Source organism: Scaptodrosophila lebanonensis, unplaced genomic scaffold (assembly GCF_003285725.1).
Source record: "Scaptodrosophila lebanonensis strain 11010-0011.00,11010-0021.00 unplaced genomic scaffold, SlebRS2 tig00000024-arrow-pilon, whole genome shotgun sequence".
Lineage (NCBI taxonomy): Eukaryota > Metazoa > Arthropoda > Insecta > Diptera > Drosophilidae > Scaptodrosophila > Scaptodrosophila lebanonensis.
Window position 1 is genome coordinate 20,949,800 of NW_022060538.1, and position 16,933 is coordinate 20,966,732.

Below are 16,933 nucleotides of genomic sequence, written 5' to 3' on the forward strand. Positions count from 1 at the left end.
TCTTCAGTTTTTTTGAACATCAATTTCAAATTGTTCTTCGTTTACCACCAACCCGCTTCTCACTCGTTTCGCAGGTGGCCAGCTATTGTCCTCTGTTCATAGCATACCTTCTTTACACCCGATTTGAGATTCCTCTTCTTTAAAGTATATTCTTGCAAAGAGAAATTTTGAACTGTAGTAAGTCTTTAATCTTTATTTATAAGATAAGGTTGAACAATTATTTAATTGGAACTTTAATATTTTTTTAATCATATTTCTTCATGTTGGGAGCGGCGTGCCTAATGCCTACTAGGGAACGAACTCATTTTGTGGCATTCCTTGAGCTATGTCAGGCCCAGGATATAACATAGGGTGAAGAAAAAGTAAAACTTGTAAATGGAAATAACAAGTTCTTGTTTTTCAATACGAAGTCAAAAGAACAGCAACAATAAAGTGCCTGCCGACCCACTCTGATTTCCGTTTGTTCGATAAGGGATAAAACCAGTCCTTAAGGCACACAGAACACGGATTACTTTCTTTGTTACCAGAAGACATTTATCTTCTCCTTCTCTCTTCCCAAGTAGCCACCTATGTTCATTTGTTCAGAGCCTTCATGCTTTCTTTATAACCTATTTATGAATAAACATGATTAAATGCAAATGCTTGGATCTTTTTTATGTACATATTAAAAAAATATTATATCTTTAGTTAAGGGTAAAAAATATGATAGTACTTATGTATAGTATACACTAATATAGTATGTGTCTGCATAATATAATAAAGACATTAAGCTAATTGACATTAAAAATCAAACAAAAACTATTGATGTTTAGTTCAACAGCCAGTTTGTTAGTCAGAGCGGCACGTTTAGTTGTTGGTGGCATTTCTCTATTGTTCATAAAAGCATTATAAAATGTTTACTACGACACTTCATAAATGTTCGAACAGGTGTGCACGACCAGGTGTTAGATACGAGTTCAGATAAGCGTCTCTTGGCGACTTAGTTTGGTTGCTGCCCATTGGAAGTGTGTAATCGAGAAAGAGGGCTGATTAAGACGATAGTATGATTGTTTGACGAATCCTAAGATTAGTTGCGACCATTTATATATACATATGTATTGATTCTATTATGAGTAATTAGTAAATGAAACATTGGTGACAAACAGAACTATGAGCCAGTGTCAATGGCTAGCTGAGACATGAATACGCACTAATAGTATTATTTAAATTAAATTAGGTCATTAATAATTGTGTATTTAGTAAAGAGAGGTGAGTGCTTGACACCAAATTGTCTTACAATGACATTGAATGGCATTCCAGTCAAAATATTTGTCATTGTTGTAGCAATAGAAGCCAGAAAGTGTTCATTCAAGATGTTATTTTAGGAGCCATTATTTAATTATACAAGTTTCTTGAAGTATATTTAACGATTTATTTTAATTAAGCAAAAAAGTGCTTAAATAGCTGGGAGGATTTATGAGTACCTGCTTGAAGGATATATACACATTCATATATATCTACAACATTTTCATTTAAAAAGCGCGACATGCCAGCAACAGTACAACATACTTGATAGGATTTCTACTTAAAAAACTAAAGAATTGTGAAAATAAAAATAATAGAGATCTAACTTTAAAATGCTGCTTTAAAATAGTTTTTAAACAAATCCCGGAATGAGGAATGAATCTGCAACAGTTTTATTTATTCCTGCTAACCTTTTCATAACTGCTATGGAGACTAGCTTGTGGGACATTTTAAAGTATTGGATGCGAATCTTGAAAACAGAGTATCAGCTTCGACTCGTTATGCCACATTCCCCAAAAGGCCATTTGAAAACATTGCAATATCAACATTCGATTCGTTACGATACGGTTTCGTTTGCCAAATTCCCTAAAAGCCAAATCATGTACACTTGTCGAATACTTGTAGAAGTATATTTGATAAGATTAGCGTTAGTGAAGTACTTGGCTACTGTCGCACCGTTAAGCCAATAATTGTGTGCTTTTTAGTTGCCTGCTTGATCGCGTCGCGACTAGTTCTATTCGAAATGCACAAGTTCCATTTGCTGGTGGCGCTCAGTGTCCTGTCGCTGCTGCTGTCAGGTAAACGGGCATATTTACATTCAAGGTCGCCCGCCACACACATTAATCGTAATATTAAGGCAAACCATTAAAATTGTTGATGGCCGTTAATTGGATTAAAGTCGCGACCGGCAGATAAATGAAAAATGAATTCGCATTGTGCGACAAGAAACGAAATGGTTGTACAAATAGTCACACATAGTACTCCGAGTACACAACAATAATAATAATAATAACAATAACAGTAATTAATGCAAACACTATCAAGGTCAAGTGCCTTGGCCCATTGAACCAAACGGCCAGCCAAACAGTTGACCCCAACACCAGTCCACGGCCGACGTTCTTTGCCTTTTCGTGCTGCGACAAATTTAAGAAATTGTTTCGCAGCTATCATGGCTTGGAAATGGAAATTAAAGTAACCAACGAGTCGCGTTGTTGTTGCTGTTGCTGTTTCCCTATGTTTTTTTGCCGCACAAGCTGAAATTGTTTCGCATGGAAATTTTTCGCTGAGCCATGGCTAGCCGGAAGTCGTTGCCGTATACGTAATAAATTTTGCTAACATGCCGGCTGTAAGCCGTTGCGTGCGAAATGCACATTCATGCGTCAGTGTGTGTGTGTGTGTGTGTGTAAACACATATTTTTTCGCAAGTGGCAGCTACAAACTGCGCCAAAATGCCTGCCACTACGATAAATGAATTGCGTCAGTTCTCCAAATGTGATTTTTAATAAGTTAATTACAAAGTTTCATTCTCTGGTCCTGCTCTGAAAATGTGGCCAAGGAAGCATTTTTGGCGCAGCTGGCGGACTACCACAAGGATGGGAAACGCTAAATAAATCAGGGAATCGATGCCTAATCGATTACAAAAATAGTTGAATATTTTAAAGTAACCATTTAATGAATAATTCAGAAGATATACATGTAGTCGCCGTACTGCTGCTAATAACTGGCAACTGGCAAGGCGACACAAAATGGAACAACAAAGCGAGTGAAAGTAACGTAACTAGGTCGCTATACTCGTACATATATTTACGAGGAAGACGAAAGTGTATCGAGCAAATTAAAGCTTCTTCGTATCCGTTTGGCAAATCAAATATTCATGTATGTTAAAGCGCACGCTACTGTCGCTCCCAAATCAAAAAGTTTACAAACGCTTTGCTTTAAATTGTACAACAAACAACAAATTAATTTTGCAAAGTCAGTCGAAGCTATTTTTGCAGAAAAACAGAAATTAAATGCAAATAACTAAAAGAATAAAAAAGTGTTTCTGTTCAGGCAGAAAAATGACTTTCCAACCATTTTTTATCCATTGAGAAGCTGTTGAAAATAATTGAAGAAATCATTTACGAAACTTTAAAGACATGCAAATATTTGCACACAATTTTTGTCAAGCTCCATGAATATGATTTGGTTTTCTTTTACAAACAACTTTGTTTAGATTTAATTTTCAAAGCTTATTTTACAATACTTTTCAAATTTGTGTGCTAACTCTTTGCCTGTCTGATCAGAGCTTAACTCTAAATATTCGTTTAACAGCAAAAAGTTGATTGGAATTATTCAGGAATTTGTGCCGATTGCCTTCATTTAATTGCAATATAAGGGATATCTATAGTATAAGCATTTATATGAAGAAACCAGTTTCAGATATTACAGAATTTTTATAAAATGCGGTGTTTCTATAATCAGTTGGAAATAAAGAGTTCAGGTTATAAAATCTTTTCTACTGAATTAGATATAAAGTGTGTTTTTACAGAATAAAGTGGCTGACTTACAACCTATGGAGTTTTAATATTTTTCGTTTTTGGAACGGACGAAAAGTTTAATAAAGTTTTATAAATAATATAAATTAGTTTTTAAAATTATTGCATGTTTGTTTTTATTGCGATAAACGTTCTTCAAATCTGAAATCTTTGTCTTTAAAATATAGAAATATCTTTTGTTTGTTTCTCGACCTCTCAGATAACTATTATTTAGTTGGGTTTTAGTGCCTTATTCTTTTGATATTCAATTAGAACAATCATTCCCTATATACATATGCATGAACATATATTTAAAGCTAGATCCTTTGTGTTTTAGGCCGCGGCGGCGTCGAGGCCGTGTTCTGGCCGTGTGAAGCCGACGAAGACTGCACAGCTGACGGCTCCGCTTGCGACGTTACCTTGGGCCTTTGCGAGTGCGCAGACTTCGAAACGGTCTTCTCCGAGGATTTCACACAATGCTTGAAGACGTCACAGTTTGGGGACACATGCGAAGATACCGTTCAATGCAATCTTATGCCAACGGGAGCCAATTGTAAAGCAGGGGTCTGCGATTGCGCCGATGGCCATAATTATGTGCGTGGCAAGTGTAGGCCATTGAATGGACTGAGAGAGCCCTGTGAAACGGTAAGTGATGAATGGAAAGTTGTGATTAGTAAATTTCTTGGAAAGTTTTATTTGTCTATAAGCCATAGAATTGCTTATTTACAACTATAGTATAAACGAAAGAATTTTAATGTGTTTCATTTTCTTTGAAGAGTTTACAAGTGTTTACTAAATTATTTGTTGGTTTTTTAAAGTCCAACGAAAATGGTAATTCAGTTGGAGAATATTTTGAAAGTAAGAGCAAGAAGTGCTTATTGTTATCGCTTGATGCTAACTATTTGTCTGATTGTGTGACGAATATAGAAAGCCCGCCTTGATGATTGCTAACTGGTCTGCCATTACAGGATTTAGACTGCTACTTTGGCTACGATCGAGCATCGGTGAGCTGTCAGGATCGTGTCTGTGCCTGTGCAAATGGCTATTATAATAGATATGGCAACATATGCCGTCGCAAATCAATGGGTAAGTCAGAAATGATTTTGGAAAAATTTAATTTTTATTTAATGCGACATCGAATTTTTAGAATGGGACGATGCCTGCGTCGTTGATGCAGACTGTGAAGAATTGAGCGCAGGTGCCAAATGCGTTAGTCTAAAGTGCAATTACGTCGATGAGGTGACAACACCTGGCGCCGAGCACACCACTGAGGATACCACACCAGAGGATAACACACCAGAGGATAACACACCAGAGGATAACGAAACAACCGCTGCAACAAATACAGAGACAACAACTGAGGAGGCAGCGACAACTTCAGCGCTCAAGAGACAAATAGCCAGAGTTTTTGTGCATGCGCCTCCCAAATATCAAAACGATGCGGCCATCCAGGCCAACCCGCCTCTTACCAATGGCGGAGGCAGCGAGCATACGGTGGCCACGCCACCATTAGCCGCGCCACGCAGATTACGCGAAATCGCCGTCCAGACAAGCATCGAGGGCTACGAGCTGCGCGATTTCGGAAGAACTGTGAGAAATGTGGGCACGGCTACCGCGTCGACTAGCACCAGTAGCCGGCGCACATCGAAGAACTATCGACGACGACGCCTGCCATCAATCTTTCGATTTGACGATGAGGATAACAAAACCTATTCGACACTGGGCTCCAGTCGGGATGACGACGATGGGGATAACAAGCAATGTGAGTGGAAACATTTGTCGAACAATGTTTTAGTTCCCCAAACTAGTCAAAATTGGGGAAGGGTTTGTGCAAACTTTCTCCGGCAAATGAATAATCCTAACTCATTATCTTGGGTAAGAACACTTGGAGTGTCAGAGTCGAAAGCGTAATCCGGAAAATAACTTTAAAGTGGCTGAATTCCTTGGGGGTCTTTAGGTTTTAGATCAAAATTTCCTTTAGTATTTTGATGAATGCAAAAGATTTTAATGTGCATTTTACTGAGTTTTGTTAATGATATTCAATTTCTAGGAAAGTTTCGAAAGAGTTCAAATAAATTTGTTCTTCGTTGGGAGAAGACAAGTCTATTTGATGTCCCTAGCTGTGATGCTTCAAAAGATGATTTCCTTTAGCTTGTTGATAAGTGCAAAAGATTTTAATGTGCATTTTAGTGGGTTTTGTTAATGATATTCAATTTCTAAAAAGTTTTCAGAGAGTTGAAATAAACTTGTTCTTCGTTGGGAGAAGACAAGTCTATTTGATGTCCCTAGCTGTGTTGCTTCAAAAGTTGGTGTTTGGATTTTAGATCAAAATTTCCTTTAGCTTGTTGATAAGTGCAAAAGATTTTAATGTGCATTTTAGTGGGTTTTGTTAATGATATTCAATTTCTAAAAAGTTTTCAGAGAGTTGAAATAAATTTGTTCTTCGTTGGGAGAAGACAAGTCTATTTGATGTCCCTAGCTGTGATGCTTCAAAAGTTTGACAGATCAACAAACGTACCAACAACATTAGAAATTGATTATGGGAACTACTTTCAGATCCTTGCAAAGGAAAACAAAAACTGCATGGAAAGAGTACAGAGAATACAAAGTCAGAGCTAGGAGGAATATTGTATTGTGCAAATAAGATACGAACTTTAGATGGTTTTATTTTTCCTCGACAGATGGCAGCAGCTGTACGGAAAATGGGAAAAGCTGTTCCGGACTGCCGCACTCAATATGCGCGAACAAGATTTGTCTGTGCCAGCAGGGATATTACGCTCGGAATGGCAAATGTTTCGCGGGTAAGTACTAGATAACACCAATTGGAGGAAAGCAGAGAAATCTGAACTTCCACTTCCCACTTGCAGAGCTTGGTGAGATAGCGGAGAGTACGGACGAGTGCGAATATGAGTTTGAAGAACTTTCGAAGAAGTGCATATGCCAAAAGAATTACTTTTACGAGCGGGACTTGCGAAACTGCAGAAAACGTAAGCATATTGGAGCCAATATAGAATGGATTTGTAATGTTCCACATATATTTCCCCCCATTACAGCAATACAATATCATCTATCGTGCACCTCGAACAGCCAATGCAGTCCCTTTGGAGCCGCCTTTTGTCATCCGGATATACCCAGGCGCTGTACTTGTGAGGAGTACGCCCAGTACGATACACTCACGCAACTCTGTGAGTACAAACAGGGTCTGGGTGCCGAATGCGAGTCCAACGATGGGTGTCCTGTGGCAAACTCCGTTTGCTCAAACCGCTTGTGCGTTTGCAAGGAGAGCTTCTTTGAAAAGGAAGGCGCATGCGTGGCAGGTGCGTTTAAAGGAGAGTCCGTTTTAATTGTTCCCCGACTAATTTTCAATTTCATTCTGGTAGGCGTTGGAGCGGACTGCGCAGAGAATGACGATTGTGCATTGGAGAATACCATTTGCCAGGAGCAGAGTACGAGTAATTCAGCCAAAGAGTCGGAGGATCAGGAGCGCTCCTGTCAATGCCGCAAAGGTTATGTGCACTTTAAAGATGAATGTTTGAAGGAAGGTAATTTTCCCAAACACATTGCGTAAAGCACACAATGATAATTCTGTTGCTTCTCCTCGTCCTAAACAGCCGAGGAACTGGAGGAAGACTGCGTAGAGGATGAGCAATGCAAGCCGCTGCTGGCCAGTTGCAGTGCCGAGCGAAAATGTAGCTGTACGGATGAGCAACATGCGAAGAATGGACGCTGTGAAACGAAGCGCAGTAAGCTCTGAATACTGCCGACTTAGTCTCAAGATCTAACTCATCCATTGCTGCTCTTTCTAATTGACAGACCTGGGCGAAGCCTGCACCAAAGCTACGGAATGTTTTGTGGAAAAGGATCCCGAGACGGTTGAGTGTCGCAACTCGGTGTGTCAGTGCAAATTTGGCTATCAAGCGGAGACGGAGAAACGTCAATGCATACGCGTTATGCCCAATAAGAAAAGTAAGCTTCATGTAAAATATGTGAGAAGCCGGACAAAGATAGCTGAAGATAACACTAATCTAGCATTGCAGAGAGAAAATAGAATAGAAAATAGAAAAAGCCAAAAATGTTGAGCCATATTACACGTTCTTTTATCATTCTCATAATTAAATAGAATTTAAGAAGACAAGGATATTATTCAACGAAAATGTTTATGTTTCGAAAATGTCTCTCTAAAATCTCTCTGCTAGGCACGTTTAAAGCTAGTTTATAAGCCTTTCCACGTCGCCTCACTAATCTCTCCTTAATCTGCCATTTTTTCATCTCTTTCAGATTCTTCCGGTAGGCCCAGTGCTCTCAAAATCATTACCTTCATATTGATAGGTTCGGCATTTCTAATCACAAGCGCAGCTATTAAGCAGGCCTACTACTAAGATAACATGCTAATGAACCTAGGAAACCCCATAAAAATAAGCAACTGATGAATGAACGATTCGAACAACTCGTCGTTCGACAAACCAAACTGAATAACTTTCGTTATAAAACTGTAAATTGTAGTACGTGGACGACTTAATGTAATAACTGTACATTACGCTGAGCGATACTTTTGAACATAATTACATATCACATCGAGAAATAAACTCGATACGAGCAGTTGGAGGGAGCGGAGCGTAGGATTGGACATTTTATGTACCATTTAAAAAAAACTGTAACTGATATTTTAGATTCGAAGCAATAAATTGAGGGACATGCCAGCGAGCTTGGCGCCCAGTCGCCTGAGAAGCTCTCTTCTCTACTCGTACGTAGCTAAATATATAATAGCAGCTAAGTTTAAATTCTTGTTATAAAACGAATGCAATAAGTCTAATAAATTAACTTTAAGAGAAGTTACATTAAAATTTGAGCAAACAGAAGCATTGAGTTTTACGTATAATCGACACATGTTCTTTTTTTTTACAAAACACGACCACACAGCACACATTAATCTGAAAAGTATCAATAATGTCCATAATCAATGGATACCTAAACTTTCTGCACAGCTTCCAAAGGGAGCATCCGTTTCTGCCCAACAATGAGGCATTGCGTCAGGGAGCTCAGTGTTGGGTGCGTCTGAGCAACCAGGCTAAGAGCAAATATCGCAGAAGGGTAAGACGCAGTTGATTTTTCAGCAGAAGCTGTGATTAATCGGTACAAAAGCCTAAAACCAAGCTCAGATCCAAACTCAAGCCGAAGCCGAGGCGAAAGGCAAATCTACGCGCACTAAAGCCGAAGCGAAGGATTCAACGTCAACGTCGGCCTCGGCGTAAAAATCAAACCGGACGGACACGCCAGAATCGCCCACGTCGAGCCCCTCTGAAGAAACCTCGACCACCAATGGTCAAGCCAAAGCCAAAATATTTGCAGCCCAAAAAGCCACAATGCAAGCGCTACCCTTTTCAACCAAAATTCCAGCCTCCAGAAAACGGACCAAGCCACCCGCTTCCCCCACAAGTACAGCCCACAAAAGTTATTAAGTGCAATAAGGCCTTTGAGACCTATTTGCGTTTATGTCGCCATAAGTACAGGAATCTGACGAGTGACCAGATATTGGCCAAGGCCAAGCAGGCGTGGCCCAACTTGACGCGTAGGCAGCGTACAATGTTTGTGGTAAGTAGCACAGAAAAGTCCTTTCTGCAACTAAGTGAGGTACGAATTGTTCGGAATGCGTGATATGTTTTAGATGAAAAAGAAAAAACACAAACTGCATGCTTTCTGGGCGAGAAATTATCAGAAAAGATACACATATTCAGTCTTTGTTTTTAAACCCATCGCCTAATTTATAGATCAGTCTCAAACAGATCGAATTACAAGTAGACCCAATTTGTAAGAGATATTGTGGAATAACCGCGTTCCCATAATTTTTGATTTTTGTAGTTTTTTCACCAAAACCAAATCTGCCATAGACTTACTTTTATATTAAAACTTAACTCCTGTTAGTGTACGAGTTTATAACACCCATCTGGAAAAATCGTAGACAATAAGTTACATTTCAATTGAGCACCCTTACTTTTCACCCTGAACATCTTCTATATAGTGCCAGAGATGCAAGAGACAACGCAAATAGTGGCTCTATCGAAATCTTTATTTATTGTTCAAATAAGTTATATTCTGTGTTCATTGTGATTCTTGTCAACCGAGTCTTTTGGCAAGCAAGTGAGCTCCAATAGAAAGTATCTGAAAATTCAATATCGAAAAATGTCTTGCATATGTCAATACTACGCTCCGGCTTTGAATAGCCGCAGCCAAATCTTACCAACTGCAGATGAAGAAACCGAGGAAAACGTTGTGGACATGTAAGTAGTGCGAGTGCTTAACTGTCCTGCAAAACGAAGCCATCGAACGACATCCTTTCTCTCAAAGCACGAATGCGTCCGAGTCCGATGATACGAAGATTGCCGTCTGTGCCTCGGAACTGGCCAGTTGTCGGGCCGAGAATTGGCTGCTGAAAAAGAAGTTGCACGACTACGAGATCACGATCGAAAATTTGGAGCAACTAGTCGCCACAGTGGTAGACAAACAGCACCACATTCTCGGTGAGATGTTTGAGCTGCGACAGAAGAACCAGGAACTGGACACCGAGTGTCGTCTGCAGCGTGAATACCACTTGGTGGAACGCAATGCATTGCTTCAGCAGTTGCAAGAGGCAAAAACATTGATATACCGTAGCACCAAGATGCTGGTAGGTAGCAACGATGCTGCTATAAATGCGGACTAAATACTAATCAGGTCCTAATTACAAGTACAGCAGAGCACGTCAACTTACACGTCCGACCACTCGGAGACCGACGAATCCTATTCCGAGACGGCGCTGCAACATCAAATGCCTCCAGAGGAGCAGCAGGATGAGGGGGAAGAAAACAATAGCGAAAGCGACGTTGAAACTGATCTTGACAGCTATAATGAGGATGAGTCTGAGTCCGACAGCAGCTCATCGATAGCATCCTCACGCTCCCTAACTCGTGGCTCATCAACTGCCAGTTCCCGCTCCAGCTCTCCACTTTCCAGCGATTCCGAAATCCCTGAAACAGACAGTGACGTTGAAACGGAGCGAACGGACAGTGAAACCGATAACACCTAAACAAAGACATTGTCCACAGCTTGTTATATATTTTTCTACTTATATATCGTTCACGTTTTCCCAAGACACACACAATCCATGAGCACACCTAATCAGATTGCCTTCTCTGGTTAGGCCTTTTAGTGAGAATGAGAGACGAAATTTGTTAGTAGTGTAAGGCCCACTCAGGTCGTTCGTATAAAACAGCACCTGTGTGCAGTCTAAATAAAATTTGCATTTACCGTTCAACAATGCCTTTTCACTAAATAGATTTGGTTCCTTAGTGTCTTTAGTCTAGAGTTTTCACTCAGAAACTTTAAAAAAAAATTTCAAGTTATCGAACATTCTAGAAAACTAGAGTCCAAGTTTTTATAAATAGTATAAAGATGATGTAGTAGTCCGATTCTGACAGCATATTTCGATGTTTCCGGTCTGTTCAGAACTGAAATCTTGCAAGCCAGGCTCAATAAAATAAAGAACGCTCAACTGTTTAAATAGTTTATCACTTTAAAATAAACTCTTGAGTTATCAAGCATTCTCAGGTAAAAACCTAAAATACAATTTTTCGTAGATAGTATAAAGATGATGTAGTGGTCCGATTCTGACAGCATATTTCGATGTTTCCGGTCTGTTCAGAACTGAAATCTTGCAAGCCAGGCTCAATAAAATAAAGAGCGCTCAACTGTTTAAATAAAAAAATGTTTGGGCTTGATTGAAGTATTCGAAAGCGTGCATTGAAACAATAATATAACTTATTTTCACTGTTCTTAGAAAGCTCTTACTGGATCTTAAATACCCTTATTGGCACACTCTCCATACAAAAACTTAAGACAAGAGAACTCAGAAGAGCGAACAGCCGTGTTTGGTTGCTCTAGGATTTAAAAAAAAAACAAGATAGAACGGTACAATCGAGCAAGACCGACAGTAAATAGTAAATAAATAGCCTGTACTCTCCACAAAAAAGAAAAATTTAAAAAAAAATGCATGCAGGCAGCGCATGAGCAGCGATTTTACTTATGGCTATAACTTTCTTCAGAATTGACCTATCATGATGAAATTTGGCATACGGACACATTAGTACTAACTGGATGTACCTACCAAAATGGATTTCAAAATTCCGAGAATTACGGAAGTTATAAGAAAAAACACGAATTGCGGGGGAGTGGGGGGGTGCATCGAAAAAAAACTCAAACTCGTACTTTCTCGGTCTTAGGAGAATATGGAAACCAAGTTTGGTTATTCTAGCTCTTATACTTTCTGAGATCCTTGCGTTCATACGGACAGACGGACGGACGGACAAGGCTATATCGACTCGGCTTCTCATCCTGATCAAGAATATATATACTTTGTGGGGTCTGCCACGCCTCCTTCTGTGTGTTACATACATGCGCACAAAACTAGTATAGCCTTTCACCCTTTGGGTACAGGCTATAAAAACTGTTAATGGGAATTTTATATATGTATAGAGTTGAGATTCATTATAAAGTTTAGAGTTTTCTATAACTATTATGTTCTTTATTTAACCGATCATTCGATTTATGCCTTAAAATCTAGTACAACACTGCTAAATAGTTTCAATCGCTCCTACAGCTTACGCTCCTCCAGCTGCACCCAAAAATCTGGTGGTGATATGATCAGGCCGGATAAGTTTTTAGTGAGATCGGGCAATTTGTCACCGGGCGCCAGCACATAGTTGAAGTTCTGGCACATGGCCGATGTAATGAGGAAGAGCATGTTGCGGGCAAAGGTTTCGCCGGCACAGAGTCGCTTGCCGGCCCCAAAAGGAAACGAAACGTCCAATTTTAGGCACAGTTGGCCTTCTTCGTCCAGGAAACGCTCGGGTCGGAACTGCTGGGGATCCGACCAGATGCGTTCATCCGAGTGATACGCATATAGGCTGGGTATTACGATGGTGTCCTTAGGTATGCGGTAGCCCAGCAGCTCGGTATCTGCCAGCGCCTTGTGCGGCACATCAGACGGCACGAGGGTCTCAATGCGTAGACATTCGCGAATGGTGGCCTCTGTGTAGGGCATGCTTTGGCGATCCTCCAGCGTGGGCAGACGCCCACTCCCCACCACCTCATCAATTTCATTCTGTATGCGCTTCATCACCTCCGGGTAGAGTATTAGATACTGCACCAGCAGCGACAGTTGTACGCCCACAGCCGTAAAGGCAGGAAAGGAGAAGTCCACGAGGCCCATTATGAACTGTGCTCGATTGAAACTGGTGTTGGCTCCCACATTCTTCCTCATTTCGGCTATGTACAGATCTAGAAAGTTGCGCTCGCTACACTCGTCATATGTCTCAATATAACGATCCACGAAACTGGAAAAGAACTCGTGAACATACTGATTGGATTCGTTTAGCTTATTATAGCCGCTCCAGTTGGGAAAAATGTGCCGGATCCAAGGTATAATGCTCAGCAGCTTTCCGTAATCATCGGCCGTACGCTGGAACTGTGTTCCCAGCTGCACCAATTTGATCAGACGCGCCATATCGGCTCGCGAGTGGCGTTCATTGTACACTATGTGGAAGTGGCTGTTGGCCGAGAAGGGGTTAAAGAGCAATGGCAGTTGGACACGATACCCGCCAGGTTTGACAAGCTGATGCTCGTGTTCATAACGCGGTCCATTCCGTATGATGTCCAACATGTCGGTGATCTCCTCTTGTATCACAAGTTCCAGTTCGTCAAAGCGTCGACCGAAGCCAAAGTCGCGCAGATACCGAAGTATGAAGCGACGTTGCTCCTTCCACAGTAAGCCCTCCTGGAAGAAAATGCCTGAACAAACCCAACCAAGTATTAAAAGAGAAAATCAAAGCAAACTCTCAAACGCATCTAAGACGCGTCGATTTCTGGCTCTAAGCTAGTGTTGTTTTAAAATTGTAAATATTTAAGCATATGGCTCAACGTCTTCCCTTCTGAGGTTTATAGACGTTTGCTTGTTAGGAGAGCAAGTCCTACTACATTCAACCAACCATAAGGGCCGTTTCTTTCTGAGGACTATGATCAAAGCTGGGGCAATTTGTTGGGAAACGAAGGGGCTGACAAGCTGGCATGGGTTGATTCGGGAAGAGACCAGAACACTTCTAAGGGGTTTGGTAGTCATCGATAAGGATAGAGGTAAAGAATAAAAACGAGGAAAAGTGCTTATGAAATATTTTCTGGGTAGACAGGCTCCGCCGTAAGGACGATGAAAGGACAGTGCATTGTGAAGACGTCTTAAGTTCTGTTTATTTAATGCATTTCTTGATGATAAAACTTCTTCATAAAAACGTTTGAGAACATAATTCTGTTTCACTGTTTGTACTATCAATATTTATGGAAGTAATCCTTTATTAGTATTGAATATTTATTAAAGTTCGTTATCGTTGGGGCCCATAGTCCAGTGAAAGACTAAGGTTCTGGCAAATCCAATAAAATATAATGTGAAATGGAAAATTTGGGAAACAGTGGGTGCGCTGAAAATGGCGATAACCTGTCAACGTCAGTGACCCAATATAAAAATCGCAAGATAATATAAATGGGATCGTAATATTATAATTATTTTGGCGTATTATTTAGAAAATCTCGAAAAAAAAATAAAATAGAATATGAATAACTGACTTTTGTCGGGGCCATTACAATTTGAATTTGTTCAATAATGATCTTCATAGATATTCTTCTTATATGCGAGTATATTTGAGCAAGATTGCCATTTCCAAGCATTTTCCTTATAATAGCCTGTATTTCTTCAGTATTGAGATTATCATCGATGGTGAAGAACATCCAATTACTACTCTACAATTAAAATCTATTCATATTATATAAAGATAACTAAAAACCATAAATGCTTAAAAATATTAACTACACACGGTAGCTTTCAACCTTAAATTTGCTTATTTCTAATATTTCTACTCCATATTGTCGATAGTGTGATAAGCTAAGGAAACCCCCGATTTCAATGGCGAACTAAAAAATCATTCAGCTCAAAAGATCTTGATCATATCTATACTTAATATTAAGGGCCATTGAAGTATGTATGTATAGGCATATGTCATTTATATGGTGTTGGCTTGAAAATCAGAATTTGTTCAACCTAGTATATCCTTTGGACCCACTTGTAGCCACTACCGGCCCTAACACCTCTCTGGGTTCTTATGGCAGATCTTTTTATGTCCGAAATAGATTATATTGCCTGCTCGGGTTGACAGACGTATGTATGTGTATAGAAGAATGTGTGAGTCTAAAGCACTTATCAGTAGTGCTTTAGAGTTTAATCGAACGTTCCGCTGGCACTTGGCCGACCCACTTATCATCACTGCAAATTACTGTTGTCTGCAGATCAAAGATCACACTCGTGCATTGTCAATTATACTTACCGCGCACATCATCCCCGGGGTCGCGCATGGCCGCAATATACAATGCCGGTCGTCCATCGTACACCTGATTATTCAGAACTTCGCGCACACCTGCTCCGTTGTGGACCACAACTACAGGATACTTACCCACATGGAAGCCAATTATATCAGATTTATACCATTTGCTGATGGCCAGCGCAGCCTTGTGCAAATATTTGTGATTCACCAGCATCAGAAATAGGTAGCTGCCAAAGACGGGAATGCGCGGCGGACCTAAAGAAACCAACTAATGCATTAGTGATGTCCTGGAGTCCTTTGGGACGAGGCCACTAACCCGGCGGAAAGCCGACAGGACGACCGACTGCATATTGATATGACAAATAAAGAAAGACCAGCGCACTGATCAGCAACAGGATTTCGGTCAACATGATCGCGTTGGACGATGGTGATGCGACTGAGCGCGAAAACTGCGCCGACCTGTGCTTTTTGTAGCCAGCAGAGCAGCGTTAACGTCGCTGCCTCTTGATAATGGCATACTTATACATTAACACATACATACATTTATAGATATAGCAATGAGAACAATAACAACGCGAATTATAGACGAGGGCGACGCTACATCTGCTGCAAAATATAATTAATACACATTCATTTACAATTAAATACGCAGCAAAATATTATGGAGATGGCCAGGCTATGGCCGCATACTGAGGCCAGAGAGAGCCACTTATGTATATGACTATAGCACGTTTGATTTGCGTTTGAGATGGCAAGTGCGAGATTAGCAGGGAACCTTGTAGCCGAAAGAGTGCAGGAAGCGAGTCTGTGGGCAAACGTGCCTCCCCTTCCGATTGATTGACACCTGTTTACGTGTGCATTTACAATATTTTATTATCACTAGCCACCAGCCGAAGCTATACGGACTTAGTTGACGTAAGGTCAATTGCAGGCGCCGCTTTTTGCAATATAGCCACTCGATTAGTCACGTCTATCAGTTCTTGCCATTGCTCGGCATTTCTATAACGAATTGGCAATTGCGTTAACAGTGCGTCTAGTCCATGTATGCTGTTTCCGTCCATGCTGAAGGGTACCCACTGACCAATACTGCCGCAGCTCGAACTCGTGTCGCTACCTTTGGGCAGCACAATGACGCCCTGGAGGCGTTCGGGCAACGCTTTGTGATTGATGTATATGTTGGTGGCCTCCTTTAATTCATGCATTCTGAGAAAGCAAAACCGGACAAAGTGAAGGTAATACAAGCATAGAGCATTTGCATGTACATATTAATGTAATACATCATATATATACGTACCTGTTTCTCTCTTTGCGTTCCGACATCACAAGCTGTGTTGTGCGTTCTGTCACCATTGCCTGTATTTCGGCACTGCGCTGCAGCACTGCGACCAGTTTTTCGCGCTCCTTTTGTAGAACACCGTTGCGCCGCGTTGACAAAGATCGCAATTCGTCACATTCTCTCTGTTGTAGCCGCAATTCAATTTTGGCGGCAGCTGCGGATGTAAGCAATGTGTATGTAAACAAATACATGTGTATGTATATCCAATTTGTGTGGTCGATCTAAAACTCACTTAAATCGCTGCGAAATTGTTCGGTTTTTTTGGCCAGCTGTATTTCTGCCCTCTTGACTTCGTGTTCCTTGTTTGTTAGGCGTTTTAGGCGCGCGCAAATTTCATACGAATTATTCATGTTCTGTGCTGTTAATTTTAAACAAAAGCGCGTCATTCATTTGGCAAGCGT

At 40.6% G+C, this 16,933-nt stretch overlaps 4 protein-coding genes across 5 annotated transcripts; 2 read left to right on the forward strand and 2 right to left on the reverse strand.

Moving 5' to 3' along the window:
• The first annotated feature begins 2,056 nt into the window (after window positions 1-2,056).
• Window positions 2,057-8,629, forward strand: LOC115620881. The gene is made up of 11 exons (XM_030514359.1): window positions 2,057-2,081; window positions 4,135-4,442; window positions 4,766-4,883; window positions 4,945-5,559; window positions 6,479-6,598; window positions 6,665-6,784; window positions 6,851-7,114; window positions 7,178-7,339; window positions 7,409-7,540; window positions 7,611-7,763; window positions 8,076-8,629. Exons 2-11 carry the CDS (start codon window positions 4,332-4,334, stop codon window positions 8,174-8,176), a joined length of 1,896 nt encoding a protein of 631 aa, XP_030370219.1. The 5' UTR covers window positions 2,057-2,081; window positions 4,135-4,331; the 3' UTR covers window positions 8,177-8,629.
• A 61-nt stretch (window positions 8,630-8,690) lies between these two features.
• LOC115621983 lies at window positions 8,691-11,088 on the forward strand. 2 transcript variants are annotated; one of them, XM_030515835.1, is made up of 5 exons: window positions 8,691-8,888; window positions 8,940-9,389; window positions 9,817-10,075; window positions 10,143-10,461; window positions 10,528-11,088. In XM_030515835.1, exons 3-5 carry the CDS (start codon window positions 9,978-9,980, stop codon window positions 10,858-10,860), a joined length of 750 nt encoding a protein of 249 aa, XP_030371695.1. In that variant the 5' UTR covers window positions 8,691-8,888; window positions 8,940-9,389; window positions 9,817-9,977; the 3' UTR covers window positions 10,861-11,088. The 2 variants fall into 2 exon arrangements, with proteins under 2 accessions (XP_030371695.1, XP_030371696.1); XM_030515836.1 differs by having other exon boundaries at window positions 10,523-10,862.
• Window positions 11,089-12,325: 1,237 nt separating this feature from the next.
• On the reverse strand, window positions 12,326-15,634 carry LOC115621982 (probable cytochrome P450 304a1). The gene is made up of 3 exons (XM_030515834.1): window positions 15,513-15,634; window positions 15,200-15,451; window positions 12,326-13,619 (listed from the first exon to the last, which is right to left on the reverse strand). The coding sequence occupies exons 1-3, from the start codon at window positions 15,604-15,606 to the stop codon at window positions 12,424-12,426; spliced, it is 1,542 nt and encodes a 513-aa protein (XP_030371694.1). The 5' UTR covers window positions 15,607-15,634; the 3' UTR covers window positions 12,326-12,423.
• A 409-nt stretch (window positions 15,635-16,043) lies between these two features.
• LOC115621984 (kinetochore protein Spc25) lies at window positions 16,044-16,909 on the reverse strand. The gene is made up of 3 exons (XM_030515837.1): window positions 16,765-16,909; window positions 16,491-16,686; window positions 16,044-16,399 (listed from the first exon to the last, which is right to left on the reverse strand). The coding sequence occupies exons 1-3, from the start codon at window positions 16,880-16,882 to the stop codon at window positions 16,093-16,095; spliced, it is 621 nt and encodes a 206-aa protein (XP_030371697.1). The 5' UTR covers window positions 16,883-16,909; the 3' UTR covers window positions 16,044-16,092.
• Window positions 16,910-16,933: the final 24 nt, after the last annotated feature.